Genomic DNA, 24,183 nt, shown 5'->3' with positions numbered 1-24,183 from the left:
GGAGCATATTCTGGGTCTCCCTTATGGATGAAGGGGCCCAAGCACTTGGGCCATCTTTCAGTACTTTCCAAGGCACATTATCAGGGAGCTGGATCGGAAGTGGAGCAGCTGGGACATGAACTAGTGCCCAGATGGGATGCTGGCACTGCAGGTGGAGGCTTGACCTGCCGCGCCACAGAGCTGGCTCCGTGTTGCGGCTTTTTAAAGATTTTGTTTTTATGGGTAGTTTTCTTACAGGCAGTTTTTGGCATCATCACTTCAGGATGATTCCCACGGAAAGTTGTTAAATATTTTGGTCAGAGGTGGACTCTGGTGTTGTGACACAGTGAGCTAAGCCACCACTTGTATCCCATATTGGAGTGCCAATTTGAGTCCTGGCTGTGCCACTTCTGATCCAGCTTCCTGCTAATGTTCCTGGGAAGGCAGTGGAAGATGGCCCAAGTGCTCAGGTCCCTGTCATCCATGTGGCAAACCTGGGTGGCATTCCAGGCTTCTGGCTTTGACCTGGCCCAGATGTAGCTATTGCAGCCATCTGGGGGACTGAACTAGCAGATGGAAGATATTCTCTCTCTCTCTCTGTCTCTCTCTCACTCTACCTTTCAAATACATAAACCTCTAAAAAAGTGAAATGGACTTACCGTGAGAGGAAACATATGTCTATCTCTTTAAAACTTGCAAATAGAATTTACTTTTCATTCAAAATATGTATTCCTTACTATTTTCTTTAGACTGATTCATTTTTAAAAAATGTACAGCTAAACCACTTAATAGAACATTTTAATCCTTATTATAAATGGAAAAAGCATGATCTATTAGGAAAAGAAAAGTAGTTATAAAATATATACAATTATAAAAATGTTGCTCCATTCTTGGTAGCTTTCGTTGCCCGCCCGCACGTGAAATCATGAAGACTTCTTTCCCACACTGTGATTTAATGTTGCTTGATGCTGTACACGTGACCTCCCCTAGTCAGCTCATGCACAACCCACGGTACGTGTTCCAAATTCAGGAAAACTGTCTTCTGCACTGCAGTACATCTCAGTAGACTCCATGGGCAGGCATCACTGATCTGCCAATGATGGTCCTGGAGACTTAGAACTGGAAGATGTACTGGAATCGTCTAAGCTTTTATCCAGGGCAAGTCACCCTTGGCTGACAGTCCAATTAGCTGAGAAGCCACTGTGTTATAATAGCTGGGAACATGTGCTCATATTTAGTACAGGCTGGGAAGAAGCGTTACATAAATGTGGGCTGTTATTTGAAACAAAATATGCATGCACAGAACGTGGCCCCAAAGGCAGCCTGGTATCATTCTGCACATTGCAGCGTCTGCCATCAGATTGCCTTGGTTTGGTGCTGAATTTACTTACATTGCTACAGTGTATCCTTGAACAGCAACAGTGTCCCGGGTGAGCACTTTCCCACACGCCCTCTCTGCTCAAAGAAGTGTCAGGTGGCCACGTGTTCCCCTGAATGCTATGAAAGACAGCTGCTCACACTAAGCTACACTGTCCCACACGCATTCAAGTCAGTAGGCTAAACTTTAATGTGCTTCCCTGTTTATTCAGTTAATCAGGTGCTGCTGTTCCTTCTGATTGTGACGCTCTGTGGGATTCTGTACAAGAAAGTTCACAAGGGGACTGTGCTCAGGAATGGAGCAGGTAAGCAGGCGTGGCATCCGCTGGACGGGACGCCTGGGTCCGTGGTTCGAATGTGTTCCTTGGCTGATGTCAGCGGCTGGCTTTAGAGACAAGTGACCGGTTGGTCAGCTCGCAAGGAGCTCCTTGTACAATGTCCACCCAAGCCTAACCGTTCTCATGAGCTCTGCAATGACCAGTGCTCTTCAAACTTTTGACATGCACATGGTGGGCTTGCAGTCCTGAGCTGCACCTGAGAGGTTTGGAATGTGCATTTCTGATATGCTCCCTGTGGGTGCTGATGGGTGCTGTGGGCTCTTGGCCCACACTTTGAGGGACTGCTCTGCATCCCATCTCCTTGAAGCCTCCCGTCCTTTTGCTTATGAGAACTCCCTCTTCCTCCTCTTCCTGCTGGCTCATTCCCATCAGGGCCCAGGCACTCTCACTTCTCAGCTTAAAAATGATCTTCATTGACCCCACGTCCTCTTCCAGCTGCCCTCAGAGCCCTCCTCGGGGGTAAACTGCATGAGATGGCACCTTTGCAACCTCGGCACGCACACAAAGTCAACCCCTACAAAAATCAGAAAGTGCCATTAGTGTGTTTATTTTGTCTTCAACTCATCTACTTCTTATCTAGTCAAGCTAGTACACTCACTTATGGAAAATACAGAAAAGAAAATATTCCCTGTAGCTGCATCAGCCAAAGACAAAACACAGTTAAAAATATGGTGTATTACATACACTGATTCCACACTTTTTTAAGAAAGCCAGATTTTAGGGGCAGGCATTGCGGTGCAGCTGGTTAAGTCTCTAGGATGCCCGCATCCGATATTGGAGTGCCAGTTCAAATCCTGGCTCTCCCAGTCCACCTCCCTGGTAATCTGCCTGGGAGGCAGCAGATGATGACCCAAGCCCTTGGGTCATAACTGCATGGGAGACCAGGATGGACTTCTGGCTTTAGCTGACCCAGCCCTAGCTGTTGTGGACATGTGGGGAATGAACTAATGGATGCAAGATCTCTCTGTGTGTCTCGGTCTCTGTCTCTCTCTCTTTCTCTGCCTCTAAGATACTTTAAAAAACCCGGACCTTAGAGACCCTATTCTCACAAAGTTGACATTACCTTTGGTTATTACGGAAAATCATTTGGCCAGCGCCGTGGCTCACTAGACTAATCCTCCACCTGCGGCGCCGGCACCCCGGGTTCTAGTCCCGGGTTCTAGCCGGATTCTGTCCCAGTTACTCCTCTTCTAGTCCAGCTCTCTGCTGTGGCCTGGGAGTGCAGCAGAGGATGGCCCAAGTCCTTGGACCCTGCACCTGCATGGGAGATCAGGAGAAACACCTGGCTCCTGGCTTTGGATCAGCGCGGTGCGCTGACTGCAGCGGCCATTGGTGGGTGAACCAACGGAAAAGGAAGACCTTTCTCTATGTGTCTCTCTCTCTCACTGTCCACTCTGCCTGTCATAAAAAAAGAAAATCATTTGAAAATAACTGAAAACATCTATAAATGGTCTAAATGACTATCAGGAGCACCTGGGAAGAGAATGATTTTCACACAAAGACTTACTGTATGTGAAAATTCCTAGAACATTATTCACGATAGGCCCAAGCTGGAAACAGTCCAACATACCTCAACCGGGGTGGATAAAGGCAATGTAGTATGTCCACACATGTGGTATGTTTAAACATGTACATCTAACACACATGTTTGACACCCAGTGATGTGCTTTCCAACAACTTAAAGGAACAGACCACTGACACAGCTACAATATGGGTGAACCTCAAAAACATACTAAATGAAAGAAGCCAGATCCAAACACTATGTTATATGATTCTAATACAAAAATCTGTAGAAAAGAGAAATCTATGGAGGAGAAAGAAGATCAGTGGTTGGTGATGAAAATGTTCTAAAGTCGGCCGGCGCCGCGGCTCACTAGGCTAATCCTCCGCCTTGCAGCACCGGCACACCAGGTTCTAGTCCCAGTCGGGGCACTGGATTCTGTCCCGGTTGCCCCTCTTCCAGGCCAGCTCTCTGCTGTGGCCAGGGAGTGAAGTGGAGGATGGCCCAAATGCTTGGGCCCTGCACCCCATGGGAGACCATGATAAGTACCTGGCTCCTGCCATCGGATCAGCACTTACAATAGATGAGTTTTAAGAAACCTGCATTGGTTTGTTGGGATTGCCGTAACAAAATGCCACAGACCCTGTGGCTCTAACTATAGAGATGTATTCTCTCGCGGTTCTGGAGGCTGGAAGGCCAAGACTGCGGTACCCACAGGTTGGTTTCTCCGGGGACCTCTCTGTTCAGCTTGCAGATGCCTCCTTCCCACTGTGTCCTCACGCGGCCTTGTCTCCATGCTCACAGCCCTGGCATCGCTCCCTCTTGGTAGGATGCCACTCCTATTGGGTTCAAGCCCCACCCTAATGATCTCACTTTAAATGGCCTCTTGAAAGGCCCTGTCTCCCAATACAGTCACATCCTGAGCTACTGGGGTTAGGACTTTAGCATATGAACCTGAAAGGCAACACAGTTCAGCCCACAAGAGCATCTAAATTGTATCTCAATAAACTGTCTTAAAGCTGAGAACAAAGGAAGCCATATGAGGGCGCATGTTGCCTCCTGGTCTGGCTTTTACTCCTCACGCTTCACTGCCTACCCAGAAACTAACACGTTGGGTTGGTGGATCTAACCGTAGACTCCGTTCTCCAAGGAAGGTCTTGGAGCAGCTGTGAAAACAGCCGCACGGAAGTGCACATCCTGACCGATCCATCACCATCAGCCATCTACAGATAAATAAAGCGTGTGGACCACACAGATGGGAACCAGTGTCTTGTTTAATCTGTTCAGTGTTAAAGTAAAAATGAATCAGCGTAAACAAAATTCCATTCAGAAGTGTGTAGTGTTGACCAGGCACCAGGTTCATAGTAGGTTCAGTGGGAAAAGCAAATGGCAGAGAAGTATGACAAAGTATGATTTCAATTTGGCTTTAAAAAATATAGCTGTATGATATATATGCCCCTTACTTATGTGTTTGCCTGAAGAAGGGTTTGGGGACATACACTGTGCCGCTGACACAGGTCTGCCTTTAGAATGAGAGTGGAAAGATTTTTTTTTTTTGACAGGCAGAGTGGACAGTGAGAGAGAGAGAGACAGAGAGAAAGGTCTTCCTTTGCCATTGGTTCACCCTCCAATGGCTGCCGCGGCTGGCGTGCTGCGGCCGGCGCACCGCGCTGATCCGATGGCAGGAGCCAGGAGCCAGGTGCTTATCCTGGTCTCCCATGGGGACTTGGGCCTTCCTCCACTGCACTCCCTGGCCACAGCAGAGAGCTGGCCTGGAAGAGGGGCAACCGGGACAGAATCTGGCGCCCTACCGGGACTAGAACCCGGTGTGCCGGCGCCGCTAGGTGGAGGATTAGCCTAGTGAGCCGCGGTGCCGGCCCGAGAGTGGAAAGATTTAAAAAAAACATAGTCACGATTTGTCAGATACTCTTCTGTTTGGGCTGGAATTTTTTCATGAAGTACGGATTAATTTTTATAATGTTAAAAACATTAATTCAAGGAACTAGCGTGATAAGTTAACGTTCAGAAGCCTGGTGAAGTTGTATCATGAACAAAAGCCTGGAGCCATTCTGTGTGACCTCCCGACAATGACGGTCCCTGTAGTCTTCTTCTTTTTTTTTTTTTTTTTTTAAGATTTTATTTATTTATTTGAGAGGTAGATTTACAGACAGGGAGAGGGAGAGACAGAGAGAAAGGTCTTTCATCCACTGATTCACTCCCTAAATGGCCTCATTGGCCAGAGCTGTGCTGATCTGAAGCCAGGAGCCAGGATCTTCCTCCAGGTCTCCCATGTGGGTGCAGCGGCCCAAGGACATGAGCCATCTTCTACTGCTTTCCCAGGCCATAGCACAGTGCTGGATCAGAAGAGGAGCAGCTGGGACTAGAACCGGTGCCCATATGGGATGCCAGCACCACAGGCGGAGAATTAACCCACTGCATCACAGTGCTGGCCTGCCCTGTAGTCTTTTGATCATTTCCTTACAATGAGCATCTGGTGACTCACTTCTGTCCTATTAGGGGCAGGGTTAGTTACTGCCTTTGGCTAAAACAGTCCTTTTTGAAATGGCCTTCTGAGTTTTGGCCTTGAAAGAGCAGACATTTCACCTCTTCTAGGATTAGGCTTGGCTTGTGGGAGTAAATTAAGGCAGTGCCCCTTCCAGTCCAATCTGTCATCATTGTTATGTTCTCTAGTGTTGTTAGGTACCAGATGGTTTTCCATAGCCAAATCTTTGAACAGGTTGGCCCAGGTACCAGTGAGTACCATGGATACAGATAGTACAACAGATGATGCCTGAAGAAGCTGCGAGAACAGGGCATTGGGGAAGAATCTACAGTTGCAAGCCTTCCCTTGCATTTCCCCAGTGCCCTTCATTCTCCATCCTGTCCAGGAGAGACTGCTTGGGCGAGAGCTGTGTTTTGGCTGAGGATGCGCCCAGCTTCTCTGACTGGTGGAGGCAGGGCGGGGTGTCTGCCGCAGAGCTGTGCACTCAATGTCTGACCTTCCTTGGGGCACCCCTCTTTCAGGAGGATACCTTCCTACCTCATGCTGCCTGCTGAAAGCCTTCCCCTAGCTTAGCAGTCAGGCTTTGCCCCAGCTTCTCAACCCTTTCTTGTCTCTTTGCTCTTAGGCATAGCCCACGAATCAGTCTTCCATGATCCAGTTCTTTAGGGCCAAGCCATTGGTCCAATTTAGCTCCTTTCAGCAAACTTTTATTATGTATTTCCAAGATGCCAAACTCTATGGTATAATAAGATGAGTTTATGGTCCAGTGGGGTAGACAGACACATAAATAAATTCTCACAGTTCAGTGTGGTAAGTGCTCAAATAATAGTGTCTAATAAACCCATCCCTCCATCCATTCTTCCATCCACACGTAACTAGAGTTGACTGTGTGCCACACACACTAGGATAGATGCAAAGGGTACAGATGAACGAGATACCATCCCTGTCCTCACAGTGCAACTATCAGAATAGGAGAGAAAGGAAAGACAGGCATCCAAATAAATGGCAATGCAGCTGCTACATCCAACCACAAGGTGATGATGAAGGGATACGCTGGTTTGTGTATGGAGCTGTTAGAGGCACCTGTACTGCCATTTGAATGAATAGAAAAGAGCCATGCAGGAAAGGATTCAAAGAGCATTCCAGGCATCAGGAAGAGTGTGTGCAGAGACACAGAGGTGACAGACAGCGTGGGGTGTTACTCAGAGAGCCCCGAGTAGTGTGGTGTTACTGTAGTAGAAGCCAGCAAAGCTGGGGAAGTGAGCAGGCAATGGCTCGGGAGGGACCGTGGGAGACAGACCAAGAAGTGCGGCTTTACCTTTAAGGAACTGCATAGGCAATAAAGAAGCACAAATCTGCATTTCAGGCAGATCACTTGACTGCCCCCAGGTAAAATGCCACAGGACTGGGGGCCTTCCAGGATCCCAGCTGAGGCCAAAAAGAGCAATCCCTGAGGAGCTGCTTATTTACAAGATAACTTGGCTCTGTGGCGGGCTCTGTGGCGTGCAGGTTTGGTCCCGGATGCTCCACTTACCATCCAGCTCCCTGATAATGGCCTGGGAAGGCAGCTGAGGATGACCCAAGTGCTTGGGCCGCTGCACCCAAGAGGCTCCGGGCTCCTGGTTTTGGCCTGACCTAGCCCCAGCTGATGTGGCTATTTGGGGAGTAAACCAGTGGATGGAAGATCTCTCTCTCTCTCTCTTTCCTTCTCTCTCTGCATCTCTGCATTTCAAATAAATAAATAAATCTTTAAAAAATAGCTTATGATTAGATAATTTGGAAAATATAAGAATTAAAATTGCTCACAATTCCATAAATAAATGTAGATACATTGAAAAAATGCATGTATCGCATTGGGATCAACTACTAGAGAGCATTTTGTATTTCCTCCTCTTTTTTAAAAAAAAAAGATTTATTTATTTGAAAGTCAGAGTTACACAGGAGAAGCAGATAGAGAGAGAGAGAGGTCTTCCTTCTGCTGGTTCACTCCCCAAATGGCCGAAAAGCCGGAGCTGTGCTGATCTGAAGCCATGAGCCAGGAGCTTCTTCCGGGTCTCCCGTGTGGGTACAGGGGTCCAAGGACTTGGGCCATCTTCTACTGCTTTCCCAGGCCATAGCAGAGAGCTGGATTGGAAGTGGAGCAGCTGGGACTAGAACCGGTGCACATATGGGATGCCGGTGCTTCAGGCCAGGGCGTTAACCCGCTGCACCACAGTGCAGGCTATATTTCCTCCTCTTGTCAGTACTCACATATTATGAGCACTCTCTCATGTCAGTAAATAATCCTGAAAATCCAGAATATTCTAGTCATAGAAATTTCAGATGCCTTCTTGAACTGGTGGGAAAGACATGGGAGGAGAAAAGGGGGCTGGTTTCGTGTTTCTTAAATTACACAAAGCACAGTACTGGTGTTTTGTGTCAACCACGGCTTGTTGAATGAAATATCGGCTAGACCACCCTGGGCCTGAATGGAAGAGTTTCTGCTGGAAGCTATCTACAGAGAGAGAGCTTTCAGGAAAATCAGGTGGGCATTTGACAGTGGATGCCCTGCACACCAGACAGGGTTATTCTTCATCCCTGAAAGTCTAATACCACAGCATGATGCTATGGCGTTAGCATTTGGCCTCTTCCCCATGCTCAAAAGAACAGTCCATCATTCACCTTGGGTGTTGCTCATGTGCTTTCATTTTCCTCCTTAATCTCACCTGCCTGGGGAGGGGAGGCACAGGAGCAGCAGTGTGTTCTGTAGCTGCATGGAGAAGGTAAAGGTTCTGGCCCAGGGTGGTGTGGAGGACTGTCGAGCCAATGAGCTCTTCGTTTTCCAGCTCTGTGTGTCTGTGTTTGTCTGGCCCTTGTAAAAGAGCTCCAGATCAACAGCCATGTAAGCAAAATAGAAGTTTGTTTGCTCTGTGCGGTGACGGAGGGGTGTCAGCCCCACCATCATCCCCATCAAGATCCGTTTTGTCTTAAGGTTTTGGTGTCCTCAACAGGTGGCTTCCCTCTTGGGGTTTAAGATGACTGCTGTAATTCTGGCTGCCGTATCGACATTCCAGCTGATGGGGAGGGGGAAGGGGAACACGGGTAAGCAGATTCCTTGGTCAGGCAGATCCAGTCCCTGTACACATTACTTGAAGTAACATCCCATGGGTCTGAACTTGATCACATGGAGCTGCAAGGGAGTCTGGGAAAATAGTCTTAGTGAGTGGTTTATATGCAGCAAAAGCCCCATCGTGCTTTGCTTTGCTTCTATTTATTTGAAAGGCAGAGTGACAGAGGAAGGAGAGGGAGAGGGAGAGGGAGAGGGAGAGGGAGAGGGAGAGGGAGAGGGAGAGAGAGAGAGAGAGAGAGATGGATCCTAAATCTGGTTCACTCCCCAAATGGCCACAACAGCCTGGGCTGGGCCACACTGATGCCAGGAGCCTGGAGCTCCATCCAAGTCTCCCACAAGGGTGTGGGGGCCCCCTGAACTGCTTTTCCAGCCTTATTAGCAGGACGCTGGATCAGAAGCAGCGCAGCTGGGAGTCGAACTGGTGCCTGCATGGGACGCCAATGTTGCGGGCGGCGACTTAATCCACTGCGCCACAATGATGGCTGGCCAACATTTTTTTCTAAGGGAAGAAGGAGAAACTGGATATTGGAGAAAAATCAGCAATCCCTTCCACACTGTGCTGTCCAACCACAGGCGCATGGGAGACTGCACTGTGGGATCCTTGCTGCTCTAAGCCCCCGATTTGTCTTCCAGACGACGACTCGGAGACGCCTGAGGAAGTGGAGGAGGAGATCCCTGTGGTGATCTGCGCGGCAGCAGGGAGGATGGGTGCTGCCATGGCCGCCATCAACAGCATCTACAGCAACACCGACGCCAACATTCTGTTCTACGTAGTTGGACTCCGGAACACGCTGACTCGCATTCGGTAATTTGTGTGACAGGTTGGGGGGCTTTCTACTGTCTGTGAATCTTTCGTATCTTTCCTTAAGTGCACCACTTCCTTTTTTTTTTTTTCAGATTGATAATTGCTAGAATTAACAAGGGCAGGGGCCAGGGCCATGGCACAGTGAGTTAAGCTGCCACCTGCAACGCTGGCATCCCATATCCGAGTGCCAGGGCGAGTCCTGCTGCTCTGTTTCTGGTCCGGCTCCCCACTAATGCAGCTGGGAAGGCAGCGGATGATGGCCCAAGTCCTTGTGCCTCTGCTACCCACATAGGAGACCTGGATGGAATTCCTGGGTCCTGACTTGGGCTTGGCCCAGCCCTGGCCATTGCAGCAAATTAGGAGGTGAACCAGAGGATGAAAAGTCTTTCTTTGTCTCTCTCTCTCTGTAACTCTTCATGTCAAATAAATGAAACAAACTTAAATTAATAGGGGGATGTCTTGAGGTTTGCCCACTGACCCAAGGAGTCCCTGTCTGGCAGGGTGCTGTGTTGCTACAGAGGAGGCTGGTGAACGCACGGAGGATCCCAGGCCGTCTGCAGCTTGTAGGAGCTTCTCTTTCAAAAATGGGTTCTCTCTTCTCTGTTTCTTACTGGGCAGAATATTTATACCATTTAGCCATTAAAATGTTTTGTTTAATTTTATTTGAAAAGCAGAGCGATATCTCCAATTTTCTGGTCCACTTCACAGATACCCACCACAGCCAGGTCTGGGCTAGGCTGAAGCCAGGGACCAGGATGTGGGTGGCAGGGACCCAAATACTTGAACCATCACTGCTGCCTCCCCCAAGCACATTAGCAGGAAGCTGGGTGGAAGGGAGGAGCCAGGACTCAAACATCCCACACAGTGTCTTTTTTTTTTTTTTTTTTGACAGGCAGAGTGGATAGTGAGAGAGAGAGACAGAGAGAAAGGTCTTCCTTTGCTGTTGGTTCACCCTCCAATGGCTGCCGCGGCCAGCGCACCGCACTGATCTGATGGCAGGAGCCAGGTGCTTCTCCTGGTCTCCCATGGGGTGCAGGACCCAAGCACTTCGGCCATCCTCCACTGCACTCCCTGGCCACAGCAGAGAGCTGGCCTGGAAGAGGGGCAACCGGGACAGAATCTGGTGCCCTGACTGGAACTAGAACCCGGTGTGCCGGCGCTGCAAGGCGGAGGATTAGCCTAGTGAGCCGCGGCGCCGGCCCCACACAATGTCTTAAGCACTGAGCCCAATGCCCTCTCCTACTTAACCATTTTAATATGGCTCAGAATTGTCATTAATTATAACTTCTGAACAGCAAAGTGATCTTTTTTTCTACCACAAACTACACTAAAAACTGGAGTTGGATTAAAGAGGAATAAGCAGAAAATTGAATTTTAAATGCAATCTTAAAGGATAATTATATAATCTTAGTTTGGCAAGTATCTTGAGCTCAAAAATCATAAGAAAAAAAGAACAGATTTGATTGTACAGCATTTTAGACTTTTAAATTATGAAAAATGCTATTTAAAATTGAGCACTTAATCTATTAGGAAAGATAGTTTCAACATGTATTATAGACAAAGGATTATGAAATATAAGCATTTAGTAGAAAATGGGCATAGAATATGAATAGATAACCTGCAGGAAAAAATATAAACGATCAACAAACATGGAAAGATGTTCTATGTGATAAGTAAGGGAAATGAGAATTAAAACAACAATGACATAGTTTTCACTCATCAGGCTGCCACAGATTAAACAGAACCACTCCATCTGTTGCAGGGAAATGTTCCTGATGGTTCCTTGCTGACACTATACACACAAAGATGTTCACAACTTGGTGAATGCAGCCTTCTGGGAGAGCAGCACGGCCGTGGTGGCTGTGGCCTTTGAGGGCTTGTGTGTGTTTTCTAGGTTTTCTGTCTCACTTCTTACTCTCCTTATCAGTTATTGCTGCTGGTGATCCACGTAACTAGATGTCAGTGTCCTTTAAATCTCTGTGAGTGTGAAAACCAGATGACCGAACCCAAAAGGATGCATGAGAAGCAAGTTCCAAGCAAGGCTGTGTACTTAACAAAACGCATGAGTTCTGGGTGGGGCTGTTGCCTGGTTCTTGGCTTTCTAGTCCCTCTCCCCACTTTTACATAATTTAAAAGCTATTTTCATTGAAGTAGGACACAAAAACAAAATTATATAAATCCAGTGTTTAGGGGCTGGTGTGTGACACTAATGTGGTGTGTACCACATCGGAGTGCGTGCTACTCCACTTTCGGTCCAGCTCCCGGTTCATGCGCCTGGGAAGCAGTGCACGATGGCTCAAGTACCTGAGTTCCTGCCACCCATGTGGGAGACCTGGCTGGGCTTCCAGGCTCCCGGCTTTGGCTTGGTGCAGCACTAGCTCTTGCACTCATTTGGGGAGTGAAACAGTGGATGTAACATCCCTCTCTCTCTGTCCCTCTGTCCCTCTGTCCCTCTGTCCCTCTCTCCCTCTCTCTCTCTCTCTCTCTCTCCCTCTCTCCCTCTCTCCCTCTCTCTCTCCCTCTCCCTCCCACTCTCCCTTCCTCTCTCCCTCCCTTCCTCCATCATTATGCCTTTAAAATAAATAATAAAAAAAAAAAAAAAAGAAGAAGAAGAGGTGCCTTAGCACAGGCCTGTGCTTAGCTAAGCCTGTGCTTAGCACAGGCTAAGGAAAAAAAATCATCAATCCAGAGTACAGTTTAGTGAGTCATCACAAAAGAAGCACACTCACAGAACAACTAGCACATCCTCACTGACAGTTAGTGTCATCAGTGTTTTTAACTTCGCTATTCAGATGGGTTCCAGGTGGTATCTCATTGTGGTTTAAATCTGAAGTTTCTTTATGTAAATGTGGTTGAGCTCTCTTCCTGCTTAGTTTGGCTATTTAGAAGTACATTTTCAAATCTCTTGCCTATTTTTCTGTTGGGTTGTCTATCTTTTCCTAATTGACACTACCATAGGTTTTTTTTTTTTTTTTTTGACAGGCAGAGTGGACAGTGAGAGAGACAGAGAGAAAGGTCTTCCTTTTTATTTATTTATTTTTAATTTTTGATAGACAGAGTGGACAGTGAGAGAGAGAGACAGAGAGAGAAAGGTCCTCCTTTGCCGTTGGTTCACCCTCCAATGGCCGCCGCTGCAGCCGGCGCACTGCGCTGATCCGATGGCAGGAGCCAGGATCCAGGTGCTTTTCCTGGTCTCCCATGGAGTGCAGGGCCCAAGCACCTGGGCCATCCTCCACTGCACTCCCTGGCCATAGCAGAGAGCTGGCCTGGAAGAGGGGCAACCGGGACAGAATCCGGTGCCCCGACCGGGACTAGAACCCGGTGTGCCGGCGCCGCAAGGTGGAGGATTAGCCTATTGAGCCACGGCGCCGGCTGACACTACCATAGTTTTTAAGATTTATTTATTGGGGCTGGTGCTGTGGTGTAGTGGGTAAAGCCACCACCTGCAGTGCCGGCATCCTATATAAGCGCTAGTTTGAGTCCTGGCTGCTCAGCTGCTCTGCTTCTGATCCAGCTCTCTGCTATGGCCTGGGAAAGCAGTAAAAGATGGCTCAAGTCCTTGGGCCCCTGCACTGGCATGGGAGGCCTGGAGGAAGCTCCTGATTCCTGGCTTCAGATCAGCCCAGCTCCGGCTTTTGCGGCAATTGGGGAGTGAACCAGTGGATGGAAGACCTCTCTCTCTCTGCCTCTCCTCTCTCTCTCTGTGTAACTCTTTCAAATAAATAAATAAATATTTACTTGCTTACTTACTTACTTGTGGTGGAATGAGAAGGCCATGCCAAGATGGCCACTGGGAAGTGAGCATCAGCTACTCAGGAACGGCTTTGAAACCCACCTGGCAACGGAGCCTGCCTGGCAACAGGCTGTGATTGGATGGCTTTGGATACTGCCTGGCAACAGGCTGTGATTGGTTAGGGCATAAACTGCCCTTTGACCACATTGGCTGCCTTGGCTATTTAAGCTGCTGTACCAACCGAAATAAATGAGTCTCCTGGGGTCTGTGTGGTGACTCTGTGTCTCTTGTCCCCACCATGCTCCTCCTCTCAGAACCAATCCACAGCAACACTTACTTACTTACGTACTTACTTATTTGAAAGGCAGCATTACAGAGAGAGAGAGAGAGAGAGGGAGATCATCCATTCACTGGTTCACTCTCCAAATGGCCCCAACATCCAGGGTTGGTCCAGTCTGAAGCCAGGAGCTTCATCCAGGTGTCCCATGTGGGTGGCAGAGGCACAAGCACTTACGCCATCTTCTGCTGCTTTTTGAGGTGCATTAACAGGGAGTTAGATTGGAAGTGGACAGCCAGGACATGAACTGGCACCCATATGAGACGCCGGCATCACAGGTAGTGGCTTTATACACTGTGCAACAATGCTATAACACACTGGCCCCTACACCATAAATTTTTATGGCTCAAATTTTGTAGATCTGAATTTTGTTCAGATTTAATTCTTTTGTAGATTTTATATTTTTAAAAAGATTTATTTATTTATTTGAAAGGCAGAGTGACAGAGAGAGAGTTCATTCCTCAAAATCCCTCAATAATCAGGGCCAGGCCAAGCTGAAGCCAGAAGTCAGGAACTCCATGTGGGTCTATCACATAGGTGGAAGGAACTCAGACACGTGGGCCATCATCCACTACCTGTCAGGTGCATCCACAGAGAGCTGGATCGGAAGTGTGCAGTAGGGGCCGGTGTGTGGTGTAGTGGGTAAAGCTGCTGCTGGCAATGCTGGCATCCCAAATGGGCCCTGGATTTGTCCTGGTTGCTCTACTTCCTACACAGCTCCTTGCTAAGGGCCTGGGAACGCAGTGGAAGATGGCCCAAGTGCTTGGGCCCCTGTACTCATGTGGGAGACCTGGATAACTCCTGACTTCAGCCTGGCCCAGCTCCAGCCATTGAGGCCATTTATGGAGTGAACCAGCATTTGGATGACCTCTCTTTCTCTCTTTCTCTAATTCTCTCTGACTTTCAAAAAAAAAAGTGTGGAGTAGCCCAGACTTGAACCAGGCATTCTGATATGGGATACAGGTACCCTAACCTGCAGCTTAATCCTGTATGCCACAATGCCTACCCCTTTTGTTAAAAAAATTAAATAAGATTAAAGATTTATTTATTTAGTAGGCAGAGTTGCACACACACACATACATACAGATTATCTTCCAACCATTGGTTCACTGTCTAACTGGCCACAACATCTGGGGCTGGGCCAGGCTGAAGCCACAAGCCTGGCACTCCATCCAGGTCTCCCATGTGGATGCAGGGGCCCAAGTACTTGGGCCATCTTCTGCTGCTTTCCATGGTGCATTAGCAGGGAGCTGAATCAGAAGTGGAGTACCTGGGGCTCGAATTGTCGTTCATGTGGGATGCCGGTGCTGCAGGCTGTGACTTAACCCCCTGCACCACAATACCAGCCCCTCTTTTGTCAAATTTTAACAAACAGATGTTACCATATGTAGCTATCATTGCTGGGAATTTCATTTTGAGATTACTTCTACCAACAAACTCATTATGGACTGCATAAAAGATGTACTGTTAGACTGAGGAAGTGGAGAAAGAGACCAACATTTTGAAGGAGGACAGATGGAGAAGATCAGAGGCTGGAGAAGGCAAATTCAAGGCAGCGGAGTGCAAACAGCGGAGCGCGGATGCCTCTCGTGTGAGTTGCGGGGTCAGAGGGGCCTGCTTCCCCGTGATCCAGAGCTGTCACCATGTGGCCAAGATCATTCCGAGGGCTGCAGATGCTCCTTTAGGAAGAAGAAGGAATGCTTTTGTTCTCCCAGTGTCCCGCGGAGACTATCTGGATCTGGGGAGATATTTGGGTTTTACTATTCTGCTTCATTTCCTTTGCAGAAAGAGTTATGTGACTGAGGGGAAAAAAAAATTCAAGCCAGACCAGATGGGGAAAGAATCAGAAGGAGTTATAGGCCAAACACATTTTATTTTTACCTTTTTAAAGAGGCAATAGAGGGGGCTGGCGCTGTGCTGTAGCAGGTATAGCCATCACCTGCAGTGCTGGCATCCCACATGGGTGCCGGTTCAAGTCCCGGCTGCTCCACTTCTGATCCAGCTTTTTGCTAATGTGCCTGGGAAAGCAGTATAAGATGGCCCAAGTCCTTGAGACCCTGTGCCCATGCGGAAGACCCAGAAAAAGCTCCTGATTCCTGGCTTTGTCCTGGCCCAGCCCTGGCTGTTGCAGCCATTTAGGGAGTGGATGGAAGATCTCTCTCTCTCTCTCTTTCTGCCACTGCCTCTCCATAACTCTGCCTTTCAAATAAATAAGTACACCTTAAAAAAAAAAAAAAAAAGTGATAGATGGATCCCGAAGCAATAGGCCCAAGGAAGAGAACCAAGAACCTGAAGTGTATACTAGAGGGCTTTTTGTCATCTCTCTAGGAAATGGATCGAACATTCGAAACTGAGAGAAATCAACTTTAAGATCGTGGAATTCAACCCTATGGTGCTCAAAGGGAAGATCAGACCAGACTCCTCAAGACCGGAATTGCTGCAGCCTGTGAGTGTGAATCCTGCAGGTGCTGGGACGGGCCTGGGGGAGGCCCTTGTTCGACGGGGAACAGTAACTGCCAGCATGAAACTGGAAGGATTTTGAACCCTCACAATGTTAGTTCTCCACCAAACTCTGCTTATTTTATTTTTATTATTTTTGAAGTAGAAAGAGAGAAACAGAGGTGTCTACCTTCTGTTCAATCCCCAAACGCCCATGATATCCAGTGCTGGGTCAGGCAGAACCAGGAGCCAGGAGCTCCATCTGGGTCTCCCATGTGGGTGGCAGAGACCCAAGAACTTGAGGCGTGGCCTGCCACCTCCTGGAGTGTGCATTAGCAGGAAGCTGGACCTGGGAGTGGGGCCAGGACTGGAACCTAGGCACTTTGATGGGATGCGGGCATCTGAACTGCCAGCTTAACTGCTACAGCGAACGCCTGCCCCTCTGCGCTTTGTAATTTATAAACCGCCTGTTCCAGAAAGGATTTAAGACCATATACATAAGCATAATAAAGCTCCTAAAGAAAAAATGCAGCATTAAACACGTAAGGTGCATTTATGTGTGTGATTGTGTCTGTGGGGGTGGAGCTGGAAGTGGGCCAGGTACTGAGGCCAGAAACAATACCCCAGACCCGTAGCCTGGCGTATGCACTGCGATTGCACGATTGCACATCAGTCCTAGCTCTGAGTATCCTAGCAGCTGCGGACAAACGGCATGATGCAGTATGTCCTTCTCATATTGAGCAGGGTCATCGTTTCTGGAGACGCAATGTATTTTCTTGGATTGGAAATTTTAAGGTATTTCACTGTAAGACTTCTTACAGAAGGGACCAGAAGAGGGGCACTGTGGCAGTTGTACAGAAACCGCGCCCACCTTCAATCCATCCTTGCAAATGTACTGCATTCGAAGCACCCTGTGTCTCACGCACGCTTTCCCTGGTTCCAGGTATTTGTCCGAGTGTGAGCTGGGCTGGGGTGATGAAGCCAGGGCGTCACCAAACAAAACTTTACAACTCTTCCCGCAACGCAGTCTCCGACCTTTTTGTGGTTAAGGCGCTAGAGCATTGGAACTTCTCAGAGGAATGACACATGTGCCTGCGTGTCTGCGGCCGATTTAGTTGACAGCTATCAAAATTAATGAACACGGGGGAAGGCAGGCAAATTGTGCCCGCGAAGGTCGCCCAGGTGGCCCCCGTGACCCGGCCGCAACAGCGCACAGGGATGAGAGCAGCAGCAGTCTCTGTGATAGAGGGCTCAGGGCCAGGGAATCCCTGATCTGCCAGCGCTGGATTCAACCCCGGGGCTAACACGGGGACGCTGGGAGGCTCGGGAGAGGCATCTTTGCAGCTCTTTGTTCCAAACCTGGAGCTGAGCTGAGGCTGTGGTCTGGGCCGAGGCTCCACAAGGCATTGAGCCACCTGCCTGGTTTCTTTTCTTGTTTTGACAGCTGAACTTCGTTCGATTTTACCTCCCTCTGCTGATCCAGCAGCACGAGAAAGTCATCTACCTGGACGATGATGTCATCGTACAAGGTACACTCGCTGAGCGCCGAGAGCCCTTGGAGAAGGCGCGCTCGCTTTGCCTACAGCTAGTTCCCCAGCGATTTTGCTTACTAAATTTGGGGCACAGCACGATTGCAAAGTGGGAAATATTTTGCAAACAGGCGTTAGTACTTTCCTAGACAATCTAGTTGCATTTCTGTCCTTCCTTCCCCACGTGCCTACACTGCACGGTGACGGTGTGCTTAGGAACGCTCTGAGTTCTGATGGTTTACATGGTGCTTCCTCTGGCTTCCACCTGCAGACACAAGCAGCGTGCGCGTGCTGCCTGCACAGCAACAGAAGCCAAACCCGCTGAGTGTAGATTTGGACTTATCAAGTGTCTTTTTCCCCACTGGTGCAAGCTATTAAGCAAATCGCCGAACCACTCCAAGTCCGAGATCTTGTGGTCTTCGCTGTAGAAACACCAGGGACTGTTTACATTCTGAGACTCTGTCCAGCCTAAGCATTTTAACTGCTGACATTTCTAAACTCAGGTGATATCCAAGAGCTGTACGACACCACCTTGGCCCTGGGACACGCGGCAGCTTTCTCCGATGACTGCGATTTGCCCTCTGCCCAGGACATAAGCAGACTGGTTGGGCTCCAGGTAGGGGCATGGCCTGGGAGACCCGGCTCCCTGCTGCTTTGGCCCTGCCTGCTCCTCTGCAATTTGAAATGGGTGCCGAGTACACCTGGAAAGCCCCACCTTCTGGGCTGCTGGGGGCAGGGGGCCAGAACAGGGCTGCGGTTTGGCCTTCTCGTTCCTACCCCAGCTCCATCCCTTACCAACTCTGGGGCGAGTTACTCTAACCCTGCAAAGTCCCACGGTAATGGTAAGAAGTGGTTTGCTGTGTTTTTGTGAGCTGTGATGAAGTAGTGTGATGTCCAATGCGTAGCGTAGGGCAGATCCTCCAGAAATGAGACTTATTTAGGTTGCTCCTAGCCACGCTCTGTCAGAGATGTGTTCTCTAAGAGAGACTTGCCAAACATCGCTATTTGCAGATTTCTGCCCATTGCTCCCCCCACCCCCTTTCAGTAGGGGAAAGGGTTGACTTTATTCAAAGATATAGACACCGTTACCCTAGTGGAAATAAGGGAAGCTGAACTTATGTCTAATGCTGAAACCCAAGGAATAGCTTTGAAATGTGAGGTGTTAGGAGTTGAATGCTGTCCTTCAAAAGAATTTCTAGCAAAATGTATTGTTGTGACACTTAAGGCATCTCAGGGTATGGGTTCCAAGGCTGGATCCAACTCTGTGAAAATCTTGGTGCTGTCATCACTTACCATCTTCATGGCCGCAGGCAAATTGCTTAGGCAATCGTCCCCTCTTCCTGCCACCATTTGTCAAACAGAAGTGCTAACAGTGCTTCCCTTGCACGGTTAGTATGGGGATTACATTAGTGAAGGCACGCAGGAACCGAGGTTACGCGCGGGACTCTCTGAGGGCAGCGCCTGGCACATGGGAAGTACTCAAGTATTCCCAGCACCCCGAATCATATTTGAGAACACCGTATTGAAGTGGGTCATGGCAGTCCGTTTGCATGAAAGTGTACATCCGGCCTCCTCCTACATTCATTCAACTACTTATCTGCGCTTAATAATGCCTGACACTGTTTTCGGTACTGGTAATATAGTGAACAAAGCCAGAGCTCCTGCCTTTGTGTAGCCTACATGCCAGTGGGAAGATAAACAGTAAACAAGTAAATTATTTAACAAAGGATCACAGTGGAGGCGGGACTGTAGACAGAGATGGGGTGGTTTGTGCCCACATCTGGAAGAGTTGAGGGAACCACCTTTGCAGATATTGAGGGGGCAGACGTTCTAGGAATAAGCAACAGGAAGTGCAAAGGTCCTGAGGCAGAGGTATGCCTGGTGTGTGAAAGGTGTCCCATGTAGCTGTAGCAGAGAGACTGGGGGTAAATGATAGAAATTGGAGGGGTCATGGTGGCTGGACAGCACAGGGCATGGCAGGCATTTGGGGAACTCTGGCTTTTACTGTGAATGAGATGGAAAGTCATAGAAGGGGCTTGGAGGAAGTGAGTGACACAGAGACAGAGTAGGGTTACTAAGGGTGGAAGCAGGGACACTGGTTAGGAGGAACTTGCAGAAAGCCAGTGATGGAACCGGCACGAGAGGCAAGAGAAGTGGTGGTTACTTCGGACATATTTTGCAGGTGTGAGCAACAGGATTTGCTAGGTTTAGATCAGAGGCAAGTGAGAAGAAGTCGAGGATAACCTAACTCCCCCGGCCTTTCGTCCAAGGAACCAGGACAGACCTGTCACTCACTGAGGTGGGGCAGGTATTAGGAAAGCAGGTTTGGGATAGGATTAGGATCGATTTTTACATGTCAGCTGGAGCTGCCCTGGTCGGCATCCAAAAGGAGACAGGGAGTTGGCAGAGGCAGCAGGAGTTGGAACCCAGACAGAGGGCAAGGCTGCCAGCAGACAGGGTTTAGAGCCAAGAGCCGGGAGGAGGCTGTCTGCCGTTAGCACTCGGGAAGGAACAGGTGCTGGGATTGAGATCTGGGACACTTGGCATTTAGAGAAACGAGGGAAAACCAGCAAGGAGGACTAGGAAGTGGCCAGTGAGAAAGGAAGAAACTTCAGAGACACAGCACAGTGGTTTCCAAAAATGTTCATTTTCCAGAAAGACTTGTCAGTTCAAAGCACGCACGTCTCATTTCTTCCTAGAACACATACATGGGCTATCTGGACTATCGGAAGAAGACCATAAAGGACCTTGGCATCAGCCCCAGCACCTGCTCGTTCAATCCCGGCGTGATTGTAGCCAACATGACGGAATGGAAGCACCAGCGTATCACCAAACAGCTGGAGAAATGGATGCAGAAAAATGTGGAGTATGTGTTGACCCACCGTTTTTCCCATGTTTGGGCACCAAATGATTCCATTAATTTTTTATGCATAGCTCAGGGGTTAGAAACATTTCACACTTTCTTACAGAAACACTGTTGAGAAAGAAAATGGGGGCAGTAGATAAGAATCTCTCCTCAAATGACATCAGAGGAACCAAGATGCCATGAAATGAGGAGTCTCGTGCATTTTCCTATAGTGACTTGAATATTTTCCATTGAAAACCTACATTTATCCTAGTCATTTGTCCTTCTTAGAAAAATTTGTCTCTAAGGATTATTTTATAAAGTCACTTTTACATTTTAAGGCTGATTTTTAAATGATAATTTTGCATTATCAAAGTTTTAAAATAGAGAAAAATAACTGTAACCCAACCACTATTATCATATCATTGTATTTCAAGTGTTTTTTTTTTTAATTTATTTTATTTATTTGAAAGGCAGTTACAGAGAGATGGAGGGAGAGAAGGAGAGAGAAAGATCTTCCATCCATTGGTTCACTTCCCAAAAGGCTGCAGTGGCTGGGGCTGGGCCAACCCAAAGTCAGGAGCCAGGAGCTTCTTCTGGGTCTTCCCACATGGGTGGCAGAGGCCCAAATACTTGGGCCACCTTCTGCTGCTTTCCCAGGCTCATTTGCAGGGAGCTGAATCAAAAGTGGAGCAGCACCCATTTGGGATGCTGGCATCACAGGTGGCAGCTTAACCCACTATGCCACAAAGCTGGCCCCATGTCAGTCTTTACCTGTTTATTTTAATACCATCATAACTGTGAATATTTAACTAATACAAGATCAGAACTTGATCTATATCTACTATTAAAACATGAACACTCCGTGAATGTGGGTGATGTGGCATTCTAACAGTTTTGTGTATGCTTGACACTTCGCAAAATGAAAATGTGACATTTCTTGAAAGTATTTGATTTTACTTTGAGCTTGGGGAGGCCCTAGGCCAAATGACGCCTTTCTATTCGGCTTTTTAGGGAAAACCTCTACAGCAGCTCCCTGGGCGGAGGGGTGGCCACATCCCCCATGCTGATTGTGTTTCACGGGAAACACTCCACAATCAACCCCCTGTGGCACATAAGGCACCTGGGTAAGTGTTCCACAAAACTATGCAAATGTCTATGGTAGACCCAGGGAGCACCACCCAGTGAGGGGAGAGTGTTCCAGCACCAGGTGCAACTGCTCCACGTGACCTGGGTGAGTATCTTAACCCTCAGTGCTCAGATTCTGCAGGGGCAGCTTCTCTCCTTAGCTACCATGGAGGTTTCTAGGAATTCATGAAAAGTTACTACATGACAGCTTAGCATATAGTATATGCTCATATAACTGTCACAACTTTTTCACATGCCTGTATTGCTACTGTGGACAAAACCAAAGTTGCATAATGGCCCGTGATGAACCGAGATGGCTGGCATTGCAAGCCAAAGCAGCTGCTTACTGTGTCCTGTGTGAGTCCTCTACCAGCCTTACTCCTTACAGGAGTGCAGCCGCCAGGGTTTGCGTGTGGAGTCCCAGCTAGGCCATTATGTGATTACTTTTAACTTCAAATACAAGTCAACTGTTTAGAACACAGCTTGGCACTGAGACACATTCACATTTTTTTTTTCCTTAAAGATTTATGTATTTGAAAGGCAGAGTTACAGAGAGAGAGAGGTAGAGGCAGAGATAGATTGATCTTCCACCTGCTGGTTCATTCTCCAAATGGCTGCAAAGGCTAGGGCTGTGCCAGGCCAAAGCCAGAAGCCAGGAGCTTCATCTAGGTCTCCCACATGCGTGTAAGGGACCTACAGGCAAAGCAGCAGGGAGCTGAATTGGAAGTAGAACATTTGGGCCTTGAACCAGCTACCATGTAGGATGCCAGGGCTGTAGGCAACGGCTTTTCCCACTACACCACAGTCCCAGTTTTTGTTTTATTTTTTTTAAAGATTTTATTTATTTCAGAGAGTTATAGAGAGGGAGAGACATATATATATATAGAACAATCTCCCATTTATTGGTTCACTCCCCAGATGGCCACAACAGCCAGGGCTGGGCCAGACCGAAGCCAGGAGTCAGGAGCTTCTTCTTGTCTGTCATGTAGGTGGCGGGGGCCCAATCACTTGTCTCATCCTCTGCTGCTTTTCCCATTAGCAGGGAGCTGGATAGGAAGTGGAGCAGCCAGGACACAAACAGGTACCCATATGAGATGCTGATGTTGCAAGGTGGTAGCTAACCCCTCACATTCGTTCTAACACATTGCCACGATCCCCTATCCAAAACCACTGGGCCAGTACTGTTTAGAAATTTGCAAATACTTTGCTTTTTTTTTTTTTTTATTTTTTGACAGGCAGAGTGGACAGTGAGAGAGACAGAGAGAAAGGTCTTCCTTTTGCCGTTGGTTCACCCTCCAATGGCCGCCGCAGCCGGCGCACCGCACTGATCCGATGGCAGGTGCCAGGTACTTCTCCTGGTCTCCCATGGGGTGCAGGGCCCAAGCACTTGGGCCATCCTCCACTGCACTCCCGGGCCACAGCAGAGAGCTGGCCTGGAAGAGGGGCAACCGGGACAGAATCCGGCGCCCTGACCGGGACTAGAACCCAGTGTGCCAGCGCCGCAAGGCGGAGGATTAGCCTAGTGAGCTGCGGCGCTGGCCAATACTTTGCATTTTTAAAAACGGGAATATGGCACTGCATGTGATTTACACTCCACTGCCAAGGAGTCAATAAAACGACTCTGTTTGCACACCGTGGGGATTGTTTAAGAATTACTGACAATGCATATGAACTTATTTACCAAGTGCTTGTTAGTGTAATGGGTAAGAACTGGACTAGGTTCTCTTGAAAAAGATATTATTTCCAATTCTTAAAACTGTACAAGGTGTCACATCCCTTCTCCTGAAACCAAAGGACAGACATAACTATGGATGCTGAATGTCTTAGCAATCCCGTGTACACTCACACACCATTACCAAAATTCTCCTTGATTTTCCCAACCACATGCATGCACCCAAGAGTGACACAGGAAGTCGGGGGCACTAGCATTGTCATTTTTGGTTTATAATGATGTTGGACTCACTGTCAGATCAAATAGCAACATCTCCATGTCCAGAAAGTTCCATTAAAGTAGAATCTTTAAGTGTTGTGTTGGAACCGCTTGGTGGAGCTTAGAGTTCGAGCATTTTATGGTCTTGGACCAGCCACTGAGAACTGTACTTTATGAGGTACCTTACCTTACCTTATCTTACTGACAAGTAGGGAGGGGCATATTCAGAAAGTCATCACTTTTCCTTGGAAGGTTTTGGAATCAGGGATTTACAAAGTACATCTACACAGAAATAATTTGAAAGATGATCTGGTTTTATAGTATTTTGAATGCAGAAAGCAATGTAACATTAATAGGTATTACATGTGGGTCCAAATAGGTAAGCTTCAAGCTTTTTTTTTTAAGATTTATGTATTTATTTGAAAGTCAGAGTTACACAGAGAGAGGAGAGGCAGAGAGAGAGAGGTCCTCCATCTGATGGTTCACTCCCCAATTGGCCACAATGGCCGGAGATGTGCTGATCTGAAGCCAAGAGCCAGGAGCTTCTTCTGGGTCTCCCACTTGGGTGCAGGGGCCCAAGGACTTAGGCCATCTTTTTTTTTTTTTTTTTAATTTTTTAATTTTTTGACA

At 48.1% G+C, this 24,183-nt stretch overlaps 1 protein-coding gene across 12 annotated transcripts in view; it reads left to right on the top strand.

Annotated features, from left to right (window-relative positions):
* GLT8D2 (glycosyltransferase 8 domain containing 2) overlaps positions 1-24,183 on the top strand; it is a 41,646-nt gene that overhangs the window by 15,084 nt on the left and 2,379 nt on the right. For 4 of the 12 annotated variants that reach the window (XM_017342076.3, XM_070052781.1, XM_070052782.1 and 1 more), the window contains 8 exons: positions 1,569-1,661; positions 9,441-9,612; positions 16,011-16,128; positions 17,566-17,650; positions 18,154-18,266; positions 20,350-20,516; positions 21,510-21,622; positions 22,663-22,704. In XM_017342076.3, coding sequence (XP_017197565.2) covers positions 1,569-1,661; positions 9,441-9,612; positions 16,011-16,128; positions 17,566-17,650; positions 18,154-18,266; positions 20,350-20,516; positions 21,510-21,622; positions 22,663-22,704 — 903 coding nt within the window. Of the gene's footprint in view, positions 1-1,568; positions 1,662-9,440; positions 9,613-16,010; positions 16,129-17,565; positions 17,651-18,153; positions 18,267-20,349; positions 20,517-21,509; positions 21,623-22,541; positions 22,705-24,183 lie in introns of those variants that run through there. The other 8 variants (XM_002711232.5, XM_070052783.1, XM_051845842.2 and 5 more) reach the window with 7 other exon arrangements.

This window comes from Oryctolagus cuniculus, chromosome 11 (genome assembly GCF_964237555.1).
Source record: "Oryctolagus cuniculus chromosome 11, mOryCun1.1, whole genome shotgun sequence".
NCBI classification, from domain to species: domain Eukaryota; kingdom Metazoa; phylum Chordata; class Mammalia; order Lagomorpha; family Leporidae; genus Oryctolagus; species Oryctolagus cuniculus.
This window is presented reverse-complemented; position numbering and strand designations above follow the sequence as displayed.